Below are 25,965 nucleotides of genomic sequence, written 5' to 3'. Positions count from 1 at the left end.
GGCTTGAGGCAATCTTAAAGATAAATTGGGATGTCGTTGCATAAATAGCTTGAGCCACACTTCTCCTGCTTTTTCATTTTCCTTTCATGACTCTGGAATGTTTTTAATTTATTTTTTGGCTAATTTATACACAATGTTTCTTTCGTTGTCAGCCCATAATTAGATGCTGCACATGTTAGCAAATACTCTCATAATATATTCTCCTCCTCTTCGGTAAAAATCGTCGGTCTGTTATAACCCATAGATAAAGCCAAGCCTACTGGGTTTGCTTGATAAGCCTCTTTCTTCTTAATATATTTTGACAGACGTGTAGTTTAGATCGTAGATTTCGCCACCAGCAGTTCCTTTATCAGTCTTTCTTGTATACTTATTAGGCATTATGAAATCTAAAAAAATTGTCATTCAACATGCAAACATCACACCTCAAGACCAAATATTTTTTTTGCCAAAAATTCTTTTTTGAGACAAGCTATTATTGCAGACTGTACTTGCAAGATTTGATATAATTAAACTAATGTTCAAACACACAAACAAATATCGCAAATTAATAAAAACATTTTCGAAATAGCCCGGCAGAAAAATGAAGTCAGATATAGGAGAGTTGTGACAGGCTGTCACAACTCGTCTAAGCGCTCAAAATGACGACTTAGTCCGAACAATAATTCATATTTTCTAAACACCATGCGATGACAAAAGATCAATGCAACGCTTTAAGACTTGAATAAGCCTACAATTTAAGAAAAAATAACACAACAACAAATGTAATAAGACATGATTTGAATCCAATAAAAATTTTGAAGAAAAACTTGCTTTTCGCTTTGCACGAAGACGTCGTAATTCCGCAACCGCTTCTCGTGCGACGCCGGCGGGTACTAAGTCAAGTAAGTCGCGGTTCCCACTGGAGCGATACGATAGGCGATGTAACAAGTGATTCGACAAGCAACCCGATCCTGATTTGACACCGGTCACTCATAATCGTGCATACATAATGGAAGCAACTAGTGCACACTGGAGCGATCGCAATACTACACCGATAATTATCGGAGTCGCGTCGGTGAGGGGAACACAGCTGCCGGGTCGCTTGAGCGAAAGAAAGGCGCAGTATCCTTTGACACGCTCATGTCGGGTCAGCAAGAAGACGTGCAATCCTCTTTTTCCTTCGTTCTGTTCGTGTTGGGAGAGCTCACAGAAAACCACTGCCGAACTATGTTCAATATTGAACATTATATAGGTGTACCAACTATTTTCTAGATTCCCGTTTCCTCTTTTGCAAGTACCGGTTATCAAAAACAACGTCCTCCTCTGAGGAGCTCATGACGACTGATGAAAACAACTGCTCCGTTTCTCACCAGTGTCGCTCCAGTGTGCACTGGAGTGTTGCGAGGATAAAATTTGCATCGGGCGATAAGAGATTGCTCATGTTGGCATCGCTTATCGTATCGCTTCAGTGAGAACGACACCTAAGGCCGGCCACACACGTAACGGTATACATGACAGGTAAACATGCGCAGGTTTACCTGTCATGTATACCTGTGCAAACTAGAGTCCACACACGTAACGGTATACCGTACGTTTAGCTCAGTTGAGAGATGGCGAGCCAAGATGAAGATGATATGATAGCTTTAGTCGGATTGTGTGTGGTTTTAAACAAGAAGAAGAAGTGTAAACGTAAAATTTGGAGTAAAAAGTGGCTTACTAAAAGAAATGAATACACTCATACAAGATTATTGAAAGACTTGGTTGGTGAGCCTTCAGACTTCCGTAATTATTTGCGGATGGATGAAGACGCCTATAAACAGCTGTTGTTACTCGTGACTCCATTAATTGAAAAGAAAGACACGGTTATGAGGAAACAAAAGACACTCTCTTCACGGAAGAAGCCCGAACTAAACAAAACTACTGCGCAGGCGACCAGACGTACTCACACACACGCTCAGGTCTAGGGTATAACTGACGACTGCGCAGGTACAAGATACCAAATCTCCGTTCCTGTCAGGTGACCGGCGCAGGTCGCTTCGCCTGTGCACTTTCGCCTGCAGCGACTGGCACACACGCTCCGGTTTGCCTGCGCAGATGACCTGTACAGGTTTACCTGTCATGTATACCGTTACGTGTGTGGCCGGCCTAACGCGACACCTGCGACAAACGAGCGTTGTTGCCAGCTCGCTAACTATTATAGGTAGAGAGAAGTCGTCTTCGTCACAACTCACTTCTGTCACAAGTCTCCTAGGTCTCCCCTACAAAGGGAGTAATGGCTTGTTGAAGGTTGCTTCTAATTCTTCAAATGCCAAAGTTGAAATGTTCAACGTGAAGTAAACAAAAACCAAAGTAGTTTTCTAAAAAACAAAATAGAATTTTTTTTAAGTGCTTGAGAAAACTTTATTTTTATTTTTTAATAAAAATCCTTAGAATTGAAATAAGGCGAGTTATGACGTAATGTTGGTTGCTATTTTTTCGGGGCGACAAAAAATGTGAAAATCACCCCCTTTACACCACCTTATGTATTTGTAATGTGCTCTAGAAGTTTAGGCGGTTCAAGGTGCTTGATTTAAAACTCTAGTTTGAAGTGAAAAAACATTTTAGTAATTTCGAAAGAAAATTCCTTCTCTTTCGAAATTTCATTTCAAGGTCTACCCAGAGATAGTCGCTAGGGGTTGAACTGAGGAATATATCTAACTAATAATATATTCATTGTTTTTCCGTATCTCAACAAACATAAATAAATTAATATTTCGAACCCCATTATTAATCAAGAATTACTCCTGTCATTTATTCCTTTCGTTGAAATAATGTCACATATTTTATCGAATGAAACTGCAATCATTAAAATACACCATCTTTTGATTTAATGTTTCATACATATAATTATCGCATGATTTATATTTCCGACAGTATATGAGTGAATCTGATAAGATGGAACTGGTTTCATTCCAAGAATATCAAATGGCGGTATAAGTTGTTTTAGTAGGTTTTTTCATTAGTTCGGTTCATTAGTTCGGACTTCCATTGTCTAATATGATACAAATTGATTTGAAATACCTGAAAGAATATGTAAAAGCAACATCAAAAAAATCAAAAGAAAAACTATCAACACAAGATGAAAATTAAAAAATTACCATCAAGAAATGAAAATTAGAAGATTCCAAACCAAGTTACTTCACGACGTTTCGATTGTTAGTATCCACAATCGTCTTCGATAACTGGACTTCCTCCGAGATCTGTCTATTTATAGGTCATTCGAGTGCTTTCACCTATCCCCTCTTTCCCCTCTTCGCTTCATCGGTTTTAGCGGAAGCTGACCGTTTGGCGAAAGTTGGTCGTGTTCCGTTTGATTAGAGGTTACAGTTGTTGCGTATCTCTACGCTAGCTTGGCAAAATGTGTTGTTGGACAGCATATATGCGGTTTCTTTGAATTTTCCCCTGAACCAGTGTGCATCCATATGGATGATTTCAGCTTGAGCCCAGTTGATGTTATGTCGATGAGTCCAAACGTGCTCAGCTATTCCTGATTTGCTGGTTTCTCCTCGCTGTGGGTTTTTTTATGCTCGGCAATGCAAACTTTCAATGGCCTCTTAGTATCACCGATGTATGATTACCCGCACTCGCAGGGTATCCGGTAAATGCAACTATTGGAATCGCAGTCTGCGTTTGGGCCTGGTTTTTGTGGAGTTGCTACGGATAGTGTTCCCAGATATGAAGCAGCCTCACAAAAACCAGGCCACCAAACTCAGACTGCGATTCCAATAGTTGCATTTACCGGATACCCTGCGAGTGAATTTAGCGCATTTGGTCCTCAAGAAAATTGAAGACTTCCTACCTATTTTTCATTTATCCTAGTGAGAGGGAGAGAGTGTGTGTTATTTCAATATCACCCAGTGAGAGAGAGAAAATATATTGTTTTTGTTCTGATGTGTGAAGAATGTTTTCATCAGATTCATTTTCATAGACGTTATAACAATTGGACTTTTAGAAAAAGAAGATTGAGTGCTGCATTTTTGGAAAAGAATTGATTACTTTACTTCAGTTGTTGGTTCATTAGTTAGCAATTCAAATTTTACTTCTAGATGTGACCTGCAGGAAGACAAAGATTTTTAGAACTGCAATAATTTGAGTCATGCTGTTTCATCTGTTTCACGGACAACTAGCTCATGTTCATAGGCTCTCTTGGGGACCCTTCGGTTGGTCTGACCGATGTATGTTCTGGAGCAGGTAGAACATGATATTTCGTATATGCCCTGTGTGGGTATCGTTTGCTTAGGTTTTTGTAGAAATATGTCAATTTATTGTTGGTTGTAAATATTGCTCATATGTCGTGACTTTTCAGTATTCAACTGTATCGTTAACTTCATGAATAGAAGAAAGAATACCTTCTGGATTTTCAGTTTGATCATCATGCAATTGGGGGTATGGGTTTGTTGAAGTTAGATGGATCTTTGGATTTAGGAGTCGGGCTATTCGTTTTGGCTAGTGACAGATTTGAGTTCGTCGCGTTCCTTGGATCTATTGATCACTAGAGTCTTGATGATTCCTCTTCAGATAGATTGATGGTAGTTGGATTCGTGATTCAGGTACTACTGCCCTGTGTGAGCGGGTTTTCGGTATACAGATGTTTTAATTTTCCATTTTATTTGTTCTTTCAGAAATTTAAAATCATATTATATCATATTAGACAATGGAAGTCCAAACTAGTAAAATTCGCCATGAAACGTTGTCAACCACTTTCAAAGAATCTCACTCGTAAAAGTGAATCCTAACTATATCACGAAACGAAATAGCACTGAGATTTCCAATATGATAATCAAACAATATGAACATATCACGGTAACAAGAGTATGCTGTTCTACCTAAATGAACTGAAAATTATAGTTGTTGAACTACTGGTAACAATTAAATTCTGTAATTAACGATATTAAGGAATAAACAATCATAACCATTACTCTATTCACTTCGAGGAATTATTAAGGAGTAAATCAAAAATACACCAACTCATTTTTATTTTCTACTTATTGAAGTTGAACTTCAAATTCATATTTTCGTCTCTTTATAAATGAGATGTGTTTGCTAGGATTGACATTGAGTGTTCTTCTCACACTCCAGTTACGATTTCGTTTTAGATCAGTTTATATGAGCTCTATGAATTCTCCTCATTTTGGTTGGCCGATAGTTTGCCAACAACAAATGACCATAGCATAGAGCAACATTGTCCCATAATTCTCTCTTCCAAAGAGTTGTAAATACGATTCTGCTTGTAGGTAAACATAGACTGTATCCCCTAGATCACCATATATATTTCACCATTTTCAGAATCTAATCACGATATATTCGTGGAGGTGTTGTTAAAGGCACCTTCGGTATTGATATAAGCATGAAATCATTATTTCTAATCCGAGGACTTCCAAGACTGCATGAGTCATCAAAATTCATAAAAAACAAAATCATTTTCAATGAAGCAGTAGGAACCCAGAAACTAATAAAGCTTGGCTTCCTTCTGCATCCAATACCAAAATCAAGTAACTGAAAAAGTAACTAACAGACTCGAAATTTTGAGTTCAATTTCGAAATTTTCAGTTTAAAGTGGAATTTTCAAGATTAAAGACAAAATTTCGAGTATAAAGTCGAATTCCGGAGATTGAAGTCGCTGTTTGATGTTGAATCATAAATGCAGTGACGGATTTACACATTTTTAAGGTGAAAGCTGTAAAGTTTTTGCCGCCCTTGCCTCTACAATTGTCATGACCTACATTATTTTGACAATCCCAACAATTTCGTTGAAATTATAGGTAAAATAATTTTGAGTATATTTTTGAACCAATCAAAACCTCAATCATTTACGAGAGGGGTAATGTTTTCTACTCACACAATAAGGTACATTTTGTAAACGTGGATAAATATTCTTTATTGCGCTTCCGAACAATTAAAAAAGTCAAATCAGTCAAGTTATAGAAGTTCGTTGCAATAACTTCTGTTGTCCAAATCATCGGTGATATCGTCATAAGTAATCTTGTTCATTAATTCTGACTCTACGCAAAAAAGAGCAAAGGCGTTCAATTTTTCTTAGCTCAAGGTCGATCTCAGATAATTTTTTAGCCTTCTCAGGCAAGAAAAGCTTCTCTCGCTCAAACAATTCGTGAGAAGAGAAAAGTCATCGGCAAAATTTGTTGCAGACTTCTATCTGTAAGACATCAGACAACCGTCATGTCAAAATCTTTTTAAATTTCCATGATATCTCTAGTTTACAACTAGGTTCCTTGCAGTGAAAGTTGCAGTGGAAGATAGAAGACGAATCTCGTCGACAGTCAAAGCTTGACTTTTCAACTGATGGGGAGCCTTGTTTATCTTTGAATTCAAGGATTGAGTTCCCTATCGATCCAATAGATGTCGTATTCATAAGGGGAGATGACATCACCCTCAATTACTTTGGAATCTCCTTTAAGGACAGTTGAGTCCAACTAGCAGCCTGGTTCAGCCTAGCACCACTAATGAGACCTATGCCAGGCCGAAACAGCGTTGTCTGTTGTTGAATCATGGCGTCGTTTTAAGGGGAAATGTCATCGTCCTCACACGAAATTATGACTTTAAACTAGAAGTTTCGACTTCAATCTCGAAATTTCGAGATTAAACTCGACATTTCCAAGAAACAAATAATAAAAATATGTGGTCCATCTGCGCTTCCGTCGTCTTCAAAAAGCGACTACAGTGTTTTTCGGATACTCGGAAGCATCACAATTATTCCATTGGCTACATGTCGCGACGGATGCTATTGAAAACTGTCGATTCAGCATTAATATTGATTCTGAAAAAACCGAACGTATGCGTACTTACGATTAAACCAACTTTCCAATAACCATAGGAATTACTCCTTCAACCAAGAAAGACCATTATATTTCAAGTATTTCTCGAAGCAAAACATCCGCCAGAGATTTATAATCTATTGGAACAAAAGCTCACTATTTAAATGCCAATGAATGATTCATGTGCACGACACAGCAGTGTGTTCACTCTTGCAGATTGCCAACGTAGATTATATCCCATCTCTTGCAAGAACAAGATTGTCTTAGTCGTCGCTTTAACTGACTTATCGATCGTATTGTTGACCTTGAGTGACTGTGGGTACACAAGAATTGCGAAGAACAATACCAAAAAAAGTTGAAGTAAAATATAAGAGTCAAAGTTTATACAGGGTGACCCAAAAAATCAGTTATTCACACAATCAGCTTAGCACCATTAATGAGAAATATGGCAGGTCGAAAAAGCGCTTCATTTCATACTATAGTATAATAATTGTTTATTATAGAAAACTATACAGGTTCCATTAACTGAAATTTCAGAAATTATCTGGAATATTCAGCTCGCAAAGTCGAAAGCGCCTTCCAAGATCTTTGTTACAGCAACCTCTCACAATTCTTATGATTTTTTGAGGTACCACTTGGCGAATATATATCGGTTTTACTCGAAATATGTTTTATTTCTTCTGCACTGAAATTTTTGAGATCAACGGACAAATGTGTCCGAACTCTTATCTCTAACTTGAAAAACATTTCTTTAATACTTTATTAACATGCTCTGAATATAAAAAATGAACTTTATATTAAATAAAACGTATCAATTTATTGATAACACAATTTACATTATAAACGCTTTTTGAGAGATTCACCTACGTAGTGAGTGGAGTGAGTTAATATCGCCATTAGATGAAACTTATATTTTCTGGGGAAAAACTGTTTGGTTCTCTACTTTCATAAAAAAATGTGGGAAACTTTCAAACGAAAGAAGAATAGGAAAGAAGAAATCTCATCAATATATTATTTGATAACATGAGACGAATCACTCATTTCTTTCATGATATTAGTTTATGACACCAAAAGAGACAAATCGACTCATGTTATGATGACAGCACGTAAAAATCTTCATATTTGATTAAATCTCAGCCATAAGAATCTTGTTTGGATTGGAAGTTTTTGGAAAAAGGGCTTTTTGGTTTTCTACTCCTCAAAAAAATGTGGGAAACTCTCTAAGAAAGAAAAAAAGCCATCAAGTCAAAATAAACTCTTCACAGAAATGTCAAGATCATGCATAGAAGGTACTTTCGTATACAAACTGAAAGAAAAAGCTGCTTTGAAACAACTACATCGAACATTAAAAAAAGAAAAAGAACTTTAGAAACAACTAGTTTCCTATGAACATTGAATTATACGATAATCACTTTTTCAATTGGAACGCAACTGAAAAAATACTCCTTTCAATTGAAAAATCAATTATTTTTATGAAATAGGTAGATCTCGCGACAAGCTTTTATATCATATAAACTTTGTTGTGTAATAAGTTGATGGAATTTATTTCATTCAAAATTAATTTTTTTCTTTTAGAGTGCGTCAATCAATGCTTCTCGCTATTAATTTGAAGAATTCTAATTCATTTGAAAATTATAATGTTGCTAACTTCCCTAGAGATAATTGTAGTCTATTTTATAATTCAGTAATTACGAAAGTTGATGTTAACGTTCTGAAAGTACAATGTTTTTCTCAAAAAGTATTTGCGGTTATTTCTGTTAAAACTGATAAAGTTGTTCTTCAAGAAGTTTATCAAATTTGAAGACAGTTAAAAATGAAGACAAATGATGATTCCAATTCTAGTAATATTTACATATATGTAATGTTCCTTCTGGAGAATTTCCTGAAAATGTTCATTTTCTTCTTATCGGTGAATGATCCAACAGAAAATTGATGAAGAAAAAATTTTTACCATTTTCCGTGTACAAATTCGACCATAATTGAACTTTTACTGGTGAAACACGAAGCCTCATTAATTTATATGAAATTTAGAACTCCTTTTTGCTGAACCAATCCAAACCTTGTTTGGTCTTATACAAGCTACAAATAGTAAAAATAGTATCGCAGAATCATCTAGTACGTACATGAAATACGAGAACAAATAATCGAAAACCAAAAAGAAATTGTTATTGTCAATATGACACATGATTCAACAACTCCAGCTCGGCTATTCAAACACAAAAAAATCTGTTGACAAAAAAATCGAAACTTTTTAAAACCCAAGGAGACCTATTGAAATACAGAAGGAAACATCAATCTAATAGCACAAAATATTCGATAATTTTTAAAAACACAGTTTTACATGTGGTGAAGACCTACAGTCTCCAAGAATGTGTCTTCTTCAAGTTACCAGCAGATATTCAAAGATTTTATAGAAGCTCTAGAATTGTTCAAACCAAAATGTGATTTCTATTCATTGTTTGAATAGTTTGAGAATAATAGAATATCTGCAATCGCCTCTTTAGAAATATGATGTCAGTTTCAACAGAAAATGAAAAAGTGGACATTTTTTGATGGAACGCTGAAAGATGATTTGGATACCTCTAATTACCCTCTTATCCGTTGCGTTGTATTTCCATTGTTCGTCATTTTTTCATATTCCGGAATGTTTTTACTCAATATGGAGTGTACGACAAGACATTCTAAGGAAGCAATGATCTCTAAAGAAGGTGGGCCAAAGAGTTACGAAATATAATACGTGGTTAAGGTTAAGGCAATTGCTAGCTAAATTATCATGCTAAATAACGTGTCGAATGTTGTACCTTATGACAGTCCCTATGAAATCACAAGAATTATCAATGTTTTTTTAAGTTAAAATCGGGGAATCTTTCAACTTCATTACATTTTTCTGTGTTACTAATCCAAAATGTATTGCATAGGAATTTCTAGGATCAGTGGGACGGCCATTGATTCATTCAAATTTTGAAAAAAATATATAAGGATACGTGATGGCAAAGTTGGTAAGAAAATGACGATTTTTTTCGTAAATTATTGCAGGAATGTCTTACCTTCCATTGGATTATTTGATTTGTGTGTAGGTATTCCTCCAGAAATTCAAATCGTTCTTCACATAGTAACGGATGTGAAGTTGTGAACCAAGATTGTTTCTACTAAATATTTCTACTGAACATTTTATTACCTTAAGAGAAATCTCAAGTCTGGGACTCGACGGAATATTCACGTTCCGCAATCGTGCAGCTTTTCTTTTTTCCAATTCAATTTATCTCACAATCCGGTTGTTTTTTCTGTAAGACTTTTGACCTCTGACCAGCTCGGATTTAATAGTTCACGATTCTGTGTTTCGCTAAACACAAGACAATAAATTTCAATTTGTATTCAATTAAAATTAAAACCAAGCTCCTTTGTTATACGTAGGCAGTAAATAATTTTAAATTTTACTTTGCAGATGACTGCCGAAAGGAGGATGGTACCGTGTGCCAAAATGGTGCTTGTCTAGATAACCAGTGTTACTGCAATGACGGTTATGGCGGATGTAGTTGCGAAGTGCCAGGTAAGAAAAGAAAAACGATTGAAAATATAGGTATTGTAATATCATTCTGAATATCAAATCTCATCTCTACATTGTCAAACTCGTATTCAGTTTTCAATTTTCGACATGCCTAGTGTCATGTGAGGTCGTCGAAGTGGTTTTAAGCAGTTGATGTTTCTTTTACAGCGCAAAATTATTTGAGAGTAGCAAAAATCTTGTTACGTAGTAAGTATTCTGTAGAATATTCTTGTATTACCTGCGAAAACTCAGTTGGCATCGATAAACAACTGAGGCCTTTCTTCGAATGAGATCACAACTTTGAAAGTTTTGACTTGATTAGTATTTGTATATATATATATATATATATATACAGTGTCACACAAAGTCCGCATCAAATTAGATTTTTTTTGTTCATCTCTTCAAGCAACTTTCGATATCTCCATTAGGTTGTGCTTTAAAAATGATGCCAAATGACATGCATATGACCGATCAAGTGATTTTTCTTCCCTGTCAAATTTGACATTTTTTCCAAAAAATGTTCAGAAAAGCAGTTATTGCTCGAAATTTCGAAAATCGGTAAAGAGAAAAAATGATTGTATTTTCATTCATTTTTTACCCATATACCAATTTTTAGCTCTCTAGTAAAAATTTAGTTTTTTTACAGTTTTTCGAAAATTTGACATTTGCCGATTTCTCAAATTTAGCCAAACCTCAACAAAGTTAGTGCTTTATGCCTAACTTATCTTTCCAACGCATTTTTATTACCAATTGCAATTCTAAATACAACTTATTTTGCAAAAATTTAAAACACCAGAAAAAATTATGGCAAAAATGATGCAAAGTTGATATCTACAGTTTTTAAAAACAGATAAATATTTCACTTTATTTCTACTTTTTGCGAAATAGCTTGATACATAAGCATAATTAAAAAACAATATCAATGAAAAGTCAATAATTTATTCTTTACTGCACTTTTCAAACAGTTAAACTTTGATTTACTAATTATGAAACATTACAACGCAATTAAACTAAGGAAAGGAATTATACGAAAGTAATTTCACATTTACTAAATATATTTTATGAGGTATGAATGAACAAAATTACTTCAGAAATCAATTTAGATTTTGTTGCCTAGAAAACTAAACCGTAAAAAATTGTAACAAACATCTGTTAAAATAAAGTTATAAGAACACTAAATCAAATCGAAACATATGCCTAAACCATGTAAATACCAATAGAAATACAAAATAAAAAGTCACATTTCGGTGTGCCTTCCACCACGTTCAATGCAATCAACTGTCCTTTTTAAAACATCTTTAACTGCATTCTTTATACTACGGGGTTTCGTGCTTACAACACATTCTCGAATAACTGCCTCTAAATGGTTTATATCTCGAAAAGGTCTTTGCTTATGCACCTTTTGTTTTAAGTAACCCCACAAGAAGAAATCGAGTGGGGTTATATCAGGAGATCTAGGCGGCCAAAAGTGTTCCATATTGCGACTGATTACTTTGCTCCTAAATATTTCCAAAAGACGCTCTTTAACCACCCTTGTAGTATGAATAGGTGCACCATCACACTGATACCACACAACATTTCTTACTTGAATGGGCATATTATCCAAAACTTCAGATAGTTCGGTATTCACAAAGTGTAGGTAGTCCGCAGAATTTAAATTATGCCTAAAAAAGTATGATCCTATAATTTGTTCGTTCAATATGCCACACCATACATTCGTCTTAAACGAATATTGATCTCGACATTCGATTACGAAATGTGAATTTTCTTTTGCCCACCACCTGCAGTTTTGCGAGCTCACAACGCAATTTGAAGAGAAGGTCGCTTCATCTGTCCATAAAATTTGGTAAGGAAAATTATAATTTTCTTCTTTTTCCCCTTGAAATCAACAAGAAAAATACCAGCGCATATCGAAGTCCCTTTCTTTTAATGTATTGATAAATTTCGGTTTATAAGGCGTAAATTTATTTTTGTGTAAAATACGTCGTACACTCTCTCGGTTAACATCTGTTCTATCTGCAATATCTTGAATACTTGTTTTTTTATGTTCTACGACATCCAAACATATTTCAAATTCCACTTCTTCAATATGTCTAAAAGGCTGATGTGCTTTTCTAAAATTACTCTCAACCGAGCCAGTAGATTTAAACTTAGCTATTATCCTACTAACTGTTGACTGATGAATATTTCTTGCAGGATGTCTGGCATTGAAAATATCAGATACTTGTCGGTGACCGGTATTCTCGCCGCATATTAAATCGATTCCATTTTTCTTTTGAAGATTCAGCATTTTCAACAACACACTAGACAACAAATAAACTATTTTAAATCTGAAACTGATGAACACTATTTTGAGTTATTCAACAAATGTCATATGACAATAAAATGTTTTGCTTATTCAGTTCAGTTCAATTGTTTCCACAGTACCCTTAGTTTAATTTCGTTGTAATTTTTCGTAATTAGTAAATCAAAGTTTAACTGTTTGAAAAGTGCAGTAAAGAATAAATTATTGACTTTTCATTGATATTGTTTTTTAATTATGCTTATGTATCAAGCTATTTCGCAAAAAGTAGAAATAAAGTGAATTATTTATCTGTTTTTAAAAACTGTATCAACTTTTCATCATTTTTCGCATAATTTTTTCTGGTGTTTAAAATTTTTGCGGCATAAGTTGTATTTAGAATTGCAATTGGTAATAAAAATGCGTTGGAAAGATAAGTTAGGCATAAAGCACTAACTTTGTTAAGGTTTGGCTAAATTTGAGGAATCGGCAAATGTCACATTTTCGAAAAACTGTAAAAAAACTAAATTTGTACTAGAGAGCTAAAAATTGGTATATGGGTAAAAAATGAAAAAACAATCATCTTTTCTCTTTACCGATTTTCGAAATTTTGAGCAATAACTGCTTTTCTGAACATTTTTTGGAAAAAATGTCAAATTGGACAGGGAAGAAAAATCACTTGATCGGCCATAAGCATGTCATTTGGCATCATTTTTGAAGCACAACATAATGGAGATATCGAAAGTTGCTTGAAGAGATGAACAAAAAAAAAATCCCATTTGATGCGGACTTTATGTGTGACACTGTATATATATATATATATATATATATATATATATATATATATATATATATATATATATATATATATATATATATATATATATATACATATATATATATATATATATATATATATACATATATATATATATATATATATATATATATATATACATATATATATATATATATATACATATATATATATATATATATATATATATATATATATATATATATTATATATAATAACAGAACGATACAGCTGTATGACACATTAATGGTCTTTAACTGAATATATTGAAGCCACTAATAAATCTAGAGACACTTATGGAAAAGGAAATGTGAGCAGGCCGAACAGATCCGTGCAATAAGCCGTGAGAAAGAGAGCTTCTCCGAATGTAATTCCTCGATTCAGAATTCACAAATCTAACACCAGAGTCCGTGGCAGATTCAGAACTGGAGGCACATAAAAGGGTTTCCAAAGAGAATGGATAGTCGGTAAAGCAAGTGGTTGATTTGAAGAAGATTGAATGGGCTGTAAAAATTCATTCTAACCATATGAATAGGTGAGACCACAGTTCAATTGGTCTTGAGACCAATCAGTCCCATATCAGACACGTTGAAAACACTAGAAAAACAATCAGAAATGGAGCAGTGGATAACAGACCTCTACATCGAGGCCAACATGCATTCAAGTCAAAAATGGTATGGAAACTGATTCAGGTCGAATCATTGAAAAAGCAGAAAGAACAAGGAATATTACTCTTATCTACTTTTTCGGATATTGAGGGCGACTTTGATATGTCTCTGGACTCTCCACGAGTCGAATAAAAGAATAAACGGCGAGAAAATGTACACACAATCAATTTGATAATATCATTTTTGACAAAAGTCAATGGATATCTCTTCGAAATAAGCAAAGATACCGGTATAAAAACCATGAATTTGAATCACTCGAATTGACTGCCGTGTTGGTCGGTGGTTCAAGCCCCAGTCTGAACAATCGATTTTCACTTGCTATCGTCCAACCCGTGTTAGGATTCACACGTTCAAAAGTAATACCTCGTTAATCCTTAGCTCGCACAAGTTTCGACTTCTGAGGGTTGTCGTTCGTAGGGGTGCGACAGTTGGTTAACGAAAAAACAGATTTTAAACAGATTTTTCATTTTCTTATAAGAAAAAAAATATGAACAATAATAGTAATAAGAAAATATGGTAATCAAGACTCATCAAAACTCATATCACGATGTGCACCATTTAATTACAAGAATAAATCGTCAAGATATTCCAAGTTAACAGTATGCGTAGTTAATTATAATTACACTACCAAGGCCTCTACAACAGCCTTGATAATTATCACCCATCTTACACATTTGTCACAAGTTATCTCTAATCTAGACACTTCTCGCATTAAGCCCTCAGTTATAAGCGTACTAACCTAAGAAACTCATCGATGTACGACAAATATAACTGTATCTATGAACTACTCAAATCTGCAGCTGCTAGAGCGTAATTATCCATTATAATTTTATACCCTCCTTTGCTATCAGCCATTAAAATCTAATAAATCGCTGTAATCTTGTAATATGTATTGATTATATACGTTAAAATCAGGCAATAAACTCGAAGCAAACCTGTATGAAAATTGCATAGTAATAAACTTCTGTAACTATAAAAAACGTTGTAGATCTCATGTCTTTTATTTTTGACCATATCTTACAGTTATCATATTTCAAGTTTGATTTTTTTCACAAAAAATTGATGATTTTATAATTTAACACAAACCGTCTTCTGCGGACATTGTCATACGTAATTCATCGACACATCCCTATCAGTATAAAGTAGTAGCATTCAATAGTATCTGTTCAAAATCTGTTTTTCCGTTTCTACTGTCAGAAAGTAATTGTCAAAGGGAACGGAGGTTTATCAATTTGCTGTCAACAACGGTTACAAGCTAGATATTATTTTATTCATTATTTTCAAAAAACTATGAAAACAAGCCATTTACCAAGTCTATCCACTTCAAGAAACCATAATGAGCGATATACTTTGGTATACCCACTCATACCATCTCTCGTTTAATGAAAAAGAAGACTTGAACATGGCTTACAGAACAAATAGTAATTTGGGCAAATTCATTGAAAACAATACCAACAATACCGAAATCAATGTTGGATAGATCAGGAGTATATGAGTTGAGTTGTGGTTCTTGCCCAAAACTTTATATAGGCTAAATGGGGATACTCTTTTTACAAAGAATGAAAGAACATAGAAGAAGAAGACTTGATCCTCAATCTTTTGGAATGCTCAGTAATTAATAGATTCAAGAATTCTGAAACTACACTGAATGACTGAAAAAAATTGAATTATTTCCCTTTGTTAAATATATTTTTCAATATGGGAAATGGTATTGGGATATCGACACATCCCTATCAACATGAAGTAGCATCATTCAATAGTATGCTCCACAGACTATTGAATATTGCACTGTCAGAATATGATATTCAGAGAAAATTGAGTTTCATCAAACAAACTGCTGTCAACAACGGTCAAAAGCTAGATATAATCGACTTCATTATTTTCAGAAAATTACGAAAACAAGCCTTTAACCTGGTCTACCCAACTTCAAGGAACGATAGTGTGCGTTAAAGGGCATTGACATATCTAGGACGTGGGCTACAGAACAAATAATGATTCGAGAAAATTGATTCAAAACAATACAAAAATTCAGTGTCGGGTAGATCAGGAGTATATAAGTTGACGCGTGGTTCTTGCCAATACTTTATATTAGCAAAGTAGAGAGAACCTTTTCACATACATATTCTTTATAACTTCTTGCGAAACAAGAGCTCTGCTCTTATCGCCAAACCACTTTGTTCACATATTTTGTTTTAATTGTACTCTAATCTGTATACGTTGTGCATATAGTTATTATATATTAAAGAATGAAAAAACATAGAAGTAGTTTCTTGAATATGATGATCAATTCAGCATTTGCAAGCCATCTATTGACAAAAAATGGTTCAGCCACTATGAACTATTAATTTGAAAGTGAAAGGTTTGAAACTCAAGAAGTCTAAAAATTCACGAAATGATCGAATAGAAATCAATAATTTTCCTCTGTTAAATCTGTTTTCCAATGTAGAATTTGGTGTTTAGTTTATTACATGTTCCTTCAATGAGTAGGTGAAATTCTTTTCATTATGTTCAAATTTTTAATTAGTTTACACCTAAATTCAGATGAAACTATCAGTTATAAAGTAGGTACAAGGTCAGATAATTCAAATTGTTATGTAATGCACTGATTTAATATAATTTGGTCAGTGTTAAGAATCACACGTTAAAAGGTAACACCTCTTTAGTCCTTAGGTGGCACAAGTTTCACCTTCTGAGGGTTGTCGTTCGTATGAGTGCGATAGCTGGTTAACGGAAAAAACATTTTAAACATAGTCACGCCTGAGGAAGCTATTGTATAGCGAAAAAGGCGTTGCCGTTTCGTAAACTGTCTAGTGAATATCTCACAATGAAGAATAGATAACGTTTTGAAAATTAATATTCAACACTTCAATGAAAACTAAAGAAAAAAACAATCGCAGCAGATAATCGTAGCTCGGATATATAAAAAATGAAAATCATGCCGCTCTCAAAAGAAAAAATAACAAAATTTCAAATTTCATTAACTAAATATCCACTCCTTCAATTATCAAATGTTTATATGAAGTATTAATATGGGAGCCCAAGCGGGGATTTCGGGATTTACATAAGCGCGGCAGATTAATATACAGGCGAATACCTTGTTCCCAGTTAAGTACCTCCACCTGTGAGGGATAAAGAATCAGATTGGTAAAAAAAATTGATCATCAGAAATTTTCGAGCGCGTCAGATTAAGGTAGGGTGAGTTAATTACCTGCTAAAAAGTGTATATTCCAGTAATCTGATAATTTGAGAGTGACGTAAAGAAAAGGGAGGACAGCAAAGAGGTATAAAAATAACGTCATTTCGACATTCCCGAGCGTAGCTAATTTTTTGTTTTATTTCGAAGAAAATAATTCAAGGATAACTAATAATTTATAGTCTGACGATTTCCGCAAGCCGAAATAACAAAAATTCGTTGATAAAGTTTAATGCCTGCAGCTGTGTAATACCTATATTTCCCTCTCCGAGTTTCTATTCCTCTATTCTCTATTTATTTTTTGTCTATCTATTACTCTCTCACTCCGTCCCCACTCAGAATTCTGTTGCCATGACGCCATCACAGCTGATCACAGAGACTCCTTGGTGATGAAGATGATGATTAATTAATCAATTAATTGATGGATGTAGCCGTTACTACGTGGTAGGAAATCATAATGAAGAAAAAATAAATAAAACTTTCTGTTTTACCACAAATAAAAGTGGTAAAAACCATAGAAAGTTTCATTTCTCTTTTCTTCATTAATTAATCAATTGATTATGAAAAATTGAATTTTTTGAGCATTTTTTTTATTATTTTCTTATGAATACAAGTATTCTACTTAAAAAACATACACTTATTTATTGGCATGCTATATCCTGAGCTTTTAAATTATTTGAATTTAACGAATTACATTTTTTTTTTAATATTGTTTTTGTCATATCAAGCGAATCCCTCTAGATAATCGTCAGATTATGAGACAGCACGTCTAAAACATAAAGATGAACCATATATATCTTAATCTGACGCGCTTGAGTATTTCAAAATGACGAATTTTTTTTGCATATTATAATAATGGCCGCGAGTTTGCGTCAGATCAAAATCGTCAGATTATTAAATAAGAGCTTTTTTTGTTGCACTTAACACCCCCTTAGAAAATCTGACGCGCCCGATTCAATTTTTTTTCTTTTCACTTTTAACCCTTACGTACAACCACCCACATCATGCAAACGATCAGATTAAGATACTAACATTAATAAAAATACGTAGGGCATTGATGCTATCAATATCTGACGCGCTCGAGTATGTCCATGCAACAGTATTTTTTTACATATTTAAAAATATATATCCGCTTCTTCTACCGATGAAAAGGTATATATTATATAACATTTTTTCTTCTTATTATCTAAGCTTTGCAACCTAAAATGTCTCCCCTGCTATATTTTGATTCTAACTCCAATAACTTTTTTCTCATTATTATTTTTGTTTGCAGACGAAAACGAATGTAAATACAGGCCGTGTGATGTATTTGCCCACTGTACCAATACTTTGGGTAGCTTTTCCTGTACGTGTTTTCCAGGATATACAGGAGATGGTTTTCATTGTGAGGGTAAGTTAAGAATCAAATATATTCATATCACTTCAACAATACTCAAAAAACCGTCCTTATCGCTATTTCCCATACGTGAAAAAAGAAACAAAAAAATCCATCATAATTCTTTATAAAATAGTATTTTACTTTTCTTGTTCACTTTCCAAATATATTTGCTCCACACAAGTGGCAACAATATTTACAAAAACTCTTCAATATTTTATGAAATGCTTATTTTTTAACAATTTCATAATGTCCGAATGTGATAATCACGTTTTCCATTTATATGTTTCAAGTTTCACATGATAAAAAAACAGTTTACTATAAGGTAAATAATTAATGAACCTAGGGTGAAACGTAATTTTTGGACGGTGTGTGGCAGTCTCGAGGCAAAAATAATTTTGAAGCTTGAATCCAAAAACTAAAGCATTACGAAAATAATAATTGTAATAAACTCCTTTTTTCAATATTTAGAAGGAGCGAGAAATGAATTCTAGATACACTATAATTTGTGGTGATGCCTTCACTTCACCATTTGTAGAGAACTGTAATCCACTTCAGTTCAATTTATAGTTTGTGACAGCATTCTTTACCAGAAAATAAAATTTCAATAGACCACTAGGTCTATTTCACAAAATTAATTATATTCTTTCAGTTCTCAATCTAATTTTATCCATTGGGAATAAATTTCTATTCTATACAATTTTCTGAAAACACTTTTATAGACTGATGAAAAACAATACCTCTGTAAGTGATCTACTCGATTGATTTCAGCGTTGTCCTGCTGGATGATAAACGATAAACATCTGCAAGACTAACCTCTGCATAAATGTTTTTCGAATATAATGCAATGTCCAGCGTGGTATTAGCCAGGGAAGTAGTTGTTTTCCGGCAGACACTTACCAGAATCTACTGTGCAAATACAAGACACTGTAGTTCCACATAAGTTGTCTCCAAAACTTCATTCCCATTAATTGATTCAATAATGTTTGATTGAGTAAATAATGTTCAGTTGGTTTGAGACCATATGCAAGTAAAGCGTTTATTAATGTTTAATTCTAAAAATACTAACTTTTTGAAATTCATCTTCATAATTGTCGCTTTCATTCTGGCAACACTATGTAATGAACATTACTGGAGTTTTTTCCCAACACCAAATCGTTATTTTTAACACCTCGAGACGTGTTTCGATCACCAAGTGATCATCTTCAAGAGGAAGATAAAAATGGAAACTTCGAGAAACTAAAGCTATTTATGTTATACAGATATATCATACAGGTAAAACATAAAGGTATACCACCCATACAGGGATATCACCCTAAATTAATTTTACAATTAGCCTTATCTATTATTTTAAAATATGTCCTTATGTAATGTTTAAATGTTATAGCTATATATAAAACAATTTCCAGCTATATAAAAATTAATTTCACAATATTGCAAATCTAAATATATTTACAATGTGTCCTTATGTAGTAATCAGTAAACCCAACAATATTATTTTAACAAGCTATATAGTGTGCTATTTGGTATTGGTCCGTCATCGTTATTCATAATATTATTATGTTTACTTATTTTTACACTCTCATAGGCGTCTAGTTGCGTCTAGCGTCTCGTCTAACTAATCTTAATGAACTGAAGTCTATGGAATGGTTTTGTTGCAAAATATGATGGGCGACTGCTGATTTTTCAGGTCTTCCATATTTTAAGTGTGCTATGTGTTCCTTATATCTCACTTCAATAGATCTTTTTGTCTGTCCATAATATTTTGCATCGCAGTCCATACATTCAATTTCGTAAATTCCAGACTTTTCCGAATTCTCGACTTTGTCTTTTGGACTTCCCAAAAGGCTCTATAGTGTATGACTTGTTTTAAAAACCACCTTCATACCTAGTTCCTTGAAAATATTTCCAAAGTTCTTCGTATATTGGTGGTATGGAAGTGAGATGTATTTATCTTGGTTTTTGTCCCTTCTGAAAGTCGAGATTTCGTTCATTCTCAACCTAAACTTTTTCTTCCTTATTATGTCATCTACAATACCCCTCGAGAAACCGTTAGTGACTGCTATTTCCTGTATTGTACGTCTTTCTTTTGTGAACCTATCATGTGTTAGAGGGAAAGTCAAAAGACGATGCACTAAAAAATTCAACCCAGCAAGTTTGTGCTGTCCGCAGTGAGTGAACTGTCAGGAATATACCTGTACGTGCTTGTTTCTTTTCTAAATATATTGTATTCTAACCCTCCATATTGGCTCCTCATTACCAAAACGTCCAGAAATGGTAGTTGTCCCTTATTTTCTAACTCATACGTGAATTTTATTGATGGACATGTATTATTCAAAAAGGAAACAAAGTCCTCAATATTCGATTTTTTGGTATCAAATATCGCGAAAATATCATACACATACCTTAGCCAAATCCTAGGAAAATACTTTGACTTTTCTTTAGTTTCCATTTCGAATCTGCTCATGAACAGGTCTGCCAGGTAGGGGGACAAGGGATTTCCCATGGCCATTCCTTCCTGTTGTTCATAAAAGCAACCTTCTACCTGGAACCGATTTTGTTTCATACACAAATTAGTAAGAGAAACGAATTCATCGATTTCGTTATTATTGAAATTATTTTTCTCTAGTAATTCCCTGAGGTATTGCAAGGTCTGTGGAAAAGGGACGCTGTGAAATAAGGAACTAACATCAAAAGAAACCAAAATCTCACCTTCTTGCAGAACCATGTTTTTTGTTATGTTATGTGAACTATAACCTGCCAAACAGCAAAGTGGCTCACTGAGGAATTTGAAACCTTGTCTATTGCGGAACCAGGTTTTAGTGTAAAAAACTCTTTAGAGTGTCGTGAATACTTATATTATGTTATCAATTTCATTTGAATTTTCTGTGACATAACTAAAACTCATTCTAAATAGTTTGCCATCCGAGTAATGCATTTGTTGCTGGCCACGATTTCAGAAAAGTGAAGTTTCTTACCGGCCACAGAGTTCAACATACTCGGATAATATTCTGATCAATATGCTGCGCCGCCACCTTGAGGTGTATAATTTTCTCAAGACAAATAATTTCCTGAAGAAACATAATTTCCTTTCTGCCTCCTGGCATCTTCTCTTGTACTGTTATCTGTTATAGCTGTCCGATAACGGCGAAGTGAAACCCACTAAATTTTATGAACTTGGCAGCAGATAATCTCTATTTCAGTCATGACCTTCCTCACAATCTCATTGATGTAGTTAATATGCGCGCGCTTATTCACGTTATACCTATTATAAAGCTCTACAATTGGCGATTCTTCATCTATCGATAAATAGGTTCTGGTAAATGCCTGCCGGAAATATTCTTCCCTGGCTAATGCCGTGCTGGGCATTGAGCTATATCCGACAGATATTTATGCAAGATGCCTCAAAGGGGTTAGTCTTACAGATATTTCGCATTCATTCAGCAGCAGGAACATGCTTAAATCAATCGAGTAGATCACCTACAGAATGGTTTCAATATGTTACACCCCATCAGGGTTTCGAGAGTACTTTTTTCGTGTAATTATAATAATAATGGTAGCAATAAGTACAATCAAAACAGACAAAAAGAATAAAAAAATACAACTTTTAGTATGAAGGTTAATGAGCGAAGTATCAGCCAAGGCTGTTTTTCAACTCAACCTCAATTCAATGTTTATACGAAAGTAGTTGTTTCGAAAGGGCTTTTTCTTCAAGTTTGTATCTGAAAGTAACTTCTATGCATGATCTACACATCTTTGTAAATAGTTTTTTTTGAATCAATTGCTTTCTTTCTTCCTTTGGAAATTTCTTTACAGTTATTTACATATGAAAAGGCAGAACATTTTAATAACAGCTACCCGCCTAAAATGGAGAATTATTGATTTGCAGAAATTCATTGATGGTATAACAGTTTTTTTTTGTTAGATATGCTTTCAATCGTGCTTTAATCGAAATATTATGCGAGTATCTTATTTTACTATCAAACTTATTGAAAAATTTTAGTCCAAGGTAGAGATGACTTCTTTGAAAAAATGCTATTCGACGTACAGTAGTTACCAGTAAGTTTAACGATCGAGTTGAGTAACCATGATTTTGTCGATTCGTTTCAAATGAAGATTTTTTTGGAAAACATAAATACATGCTTCATTCAATATATAAACCAGCAAGAGAATTCTCAATTTCTTGAAGAAATCTCTACATGTCTGTTATCATTCTAGATTATCAAACATTCTGATAGCATATTTCTGGAGTATAAAAACTTTTTGTGCAGTTTAGAGTTCCTTATCTTACAGGAGAATGAATCGTCGCATAGTATAGACTTAGCAAAACTTCTTTGCTGCAGTGATTTCGCATGAATCTTAGTGCGTAACAATTTTGTTTTCAATTTATCGCAGAGTAGGTCAATATGTGGTTCCATGTAAATTTGTGATCTACAGTGAGACCAAACATTTTTGTTGTTGAGCAAGATGTAACCTCCAGATCGTTACGTTTTAAGCCATCAAAAACCGCATGAGAGCTGACGCCCCGTTCTTTCGCCACTCCACGCACCGTTTTTGATGGGACAGTCTCCACCAGGGTCTTCAAATCCTCGTCTTAAGCTACTGTAGGTCGACCACTTCGGGACTCATTTTCTAGGCTGAAGTCTCCGGAACGAAATTTTGTAAACTAACGTCGAACAGTGGGTTCATCAACACTATCAGTACTAAATACCTGGTTGATTTTTCGGCTGTTTCAGCAACGCTTTGGTTCAATTTGAATTCGCAGAGAAAAATTGGCCGAAAGTCGCTCAACGACTCGCCTATTATATGAAATGGGCTAAAAAGGGGGAAAAACAAAAACTTGGAAAAAAGTGAACAACATCAATTGAAACATCATTACAAGATTTCATAACAGTAGGCACAAAGCCCTCCTCCCACGTGAGGACAAACCCTTGCCACCCGTGCCACTACTGTTTCTCTTATAAACTTTCCCAACTTCTTTAAATCATATTGTCTATCTATCCACCTGCAATTTTTATGTTCAACGCCTCTTCTCTTCAATACTAGAATGATTGGTTCTATTGACATAATAATATGTCATAGGGACATATTAATATGGTAACAAATGCCTCCTTAAAGTCCAAAAAAGTAGCTTGTTCTCATAGACATATTCTGGCTTTTACTTGACGCAGCAAAAAGTCGTTTCTGTTGCATACTTGACCTGATCGAATATTGATATCGATGCAGTAGTTTGGTAGCCAGTGATGTGTCTCCAGTATGCCTGTCAAGTAGTGTTTCTACTTGGCATTCTTTGGCATTCCGAGACCATATGGCATTCCTGAATAAATGCCATATGGTCTCGGCAACTTATATAATTGGAATAACTACGGCCAATATAATTTTCTCCAAATCTACCATTTTCTTTGCCATCATCCAATTCTCCGTTTTAGGTGCCTCCAATTTTGAATTTGTAAGTGACTTTCGTGTTGGATTTGAAATTTCTATCCCGGGGTTCAGACTCTCTTTCTGTTTTTGCCTGTACCGTTATTTTTTCCGGTTGTTGTTGATTCTATGATACACCTAGAATAAATAAATCATGACTTGCTACAAAAGCTTGTAGGCGATAATGAAGTAATAGTAGGTAATATTCAAATATTCTTCTGTGGGGGCAAGATAACATTTTGTGAAGTTCATTTTAAACGTTTAACCTGTAGATAATGTAGATGATATCAAAAGCTACTCTGCGCACATTTTCCGATCCACGAAAATAAACCAAAGAGATTCAAATGAACTAGTGATTCAGTTATCTCATCTCAACTTTATTGAACGTAATTATTGTTCCTGGTAATCTAGAATTAGATACTTTCTATTATACCTATTCCATATTATATCATTCAATGCTCAACTGAGAAAAGTTTACTAATGTATTTCCTTATATCTGGGTACGAATATGATAAACAAACGAGCCACTAAAACAAGGAAAGTAAAAATGTACGTTACTTGTTTTGTATTTATCAAAGATTCTGTCCGATTAGTAGAAAAAACAATTCACCGTTAGTTAACATGCTCAGCATCAAACCGACAGGTATCTATAAAATGTATCATTATTTCATGTGCACACTTCAATTAGATAACTGTATTGCCAACTTTGAAAACCAGACCATCACTAGTACGATGTTTGCATTATCCTCTAATGATAGTCTGTAGGCCAATGTCAATCAACTCTTCCTTTCTCAACAAATCTCCATTTTATCTTTTAACTGTGATGAAAGCTTTTGTTCATGACTTATTTCAGGCTCATCAGGATATTTTTCCAAATTTTGTTTGAACTATCATGTAAAATATATTTGGAAGGCCTCTTATTTTTCGATAGAATGTCGATGAGGTATAGGAACCTGAAATAAAATTTAAAAAATATTTTAAACCAGTCAAAATCAAATATTTCAATGAAAAAATAAATCATGAAAATAACTAGTTTTCAAGTCAGAATTCTATATGTATCTTTCTATAGATCCAGATAGATTTATTTACAGCTTTCCATCAAGCGTTCAAAAAGTTACTAGTCGTGCAATTAAACATTGAAGAAGATAGAAAATTGTCAAAAGCTAGAATAGACTTGAAATGGTAGAAGTGGTAGTAGTTTATTTAAATAGGAATTCCTGGTATACACTAATGAAAAAACATTTAACTTATTCAGAATACATTCACTCAAGATTCAAAATACCTTTATAACTATAAAATTAACACTCATATTAGTATGTCGTTATATATAAAGAAATGACATCATTCAAGTATTTAAAATCAAGAAGAAGAAGAGAACGAGTTAACATGAATATAAAACTTATCACTAATATTGGGTTGATTTCTAATGTAATAATTGTGCATGTTATGATTCAAAATAACAAATTCATTGAAATACTCAGGTTGATCACCCTATGTTACCTTAAATGTGAATACAATAGGCATATAAAACAATTTGCTTACAACTGGTAACCATTTCAGTGCATCCAGCATTAAAGCTATAGGTGACAATTAATTGCACCCCGGAATTCCCCTCACCCCTCTATTTTACATTTTCTGTAAGTGAGATTTTTCATTCAAATTGAGTAAGTATAATAATGAGCTGCAATAATGAAAATGTGGTTGAATGATGCAATTATAGCAAGTAATTCGAGAGTTTATGGAAAGATGACTAGATATTCTTCAAAAGAATAACATTTTTTTATATTTTATTTTTGAATAAAATTCAAATTATTATCAAAAATAAATCCAAGGTATTTAAATTCAGTTTCAATTTGTAAGTTTTTTATTTTT

The 25,965-nt window shown here is 33.8% G+C and overlaps 1 protein-coding gene across 1 annotated transcript in view; it reads left to right on the top strand.

Moving 5' to 3' along the window:
* dpy (fibrillin-like protein dumpy) overlaps positions 1-25,965 on the top strand; it is a 225,421-nt gene that overhangs the window by 92,315 nt on the left and 107,141 nt on the right. Inside the window, 2 exon segments of the mRNA XM_074170270.1 lie at positions 10,237-10,341; positions 18,571-18,687. Of these exon segments, the coding sequence (XP_074026371.1) occupies positions 10,237-10,341; positions 18,571-18,687 (222 nt within the window).

This window comes from Leptinotarsa decemlineata, unplaced genomic scaffold (genome assembly GCF_025532065.1).
Source record: "Leptinotarsa decemlineata unplaced genomic scaffold, Ldec_3_MD MMD2_P_RNA_scaffold_7, whole genome shotgun sequence".
In the NCBI taxonomy this organism is placed as follows: Eukaryota; Metazoa; Arthropoda; class Insecta; order Coleoptera; family Chrysomelidae; genus Leptinotarsa; species Leptinotarsa decemlineata.
Note: the sequence above shows the minus strand (reverse complement) of the source record. Positions and strands in the feature narration are given on the sequence as shown.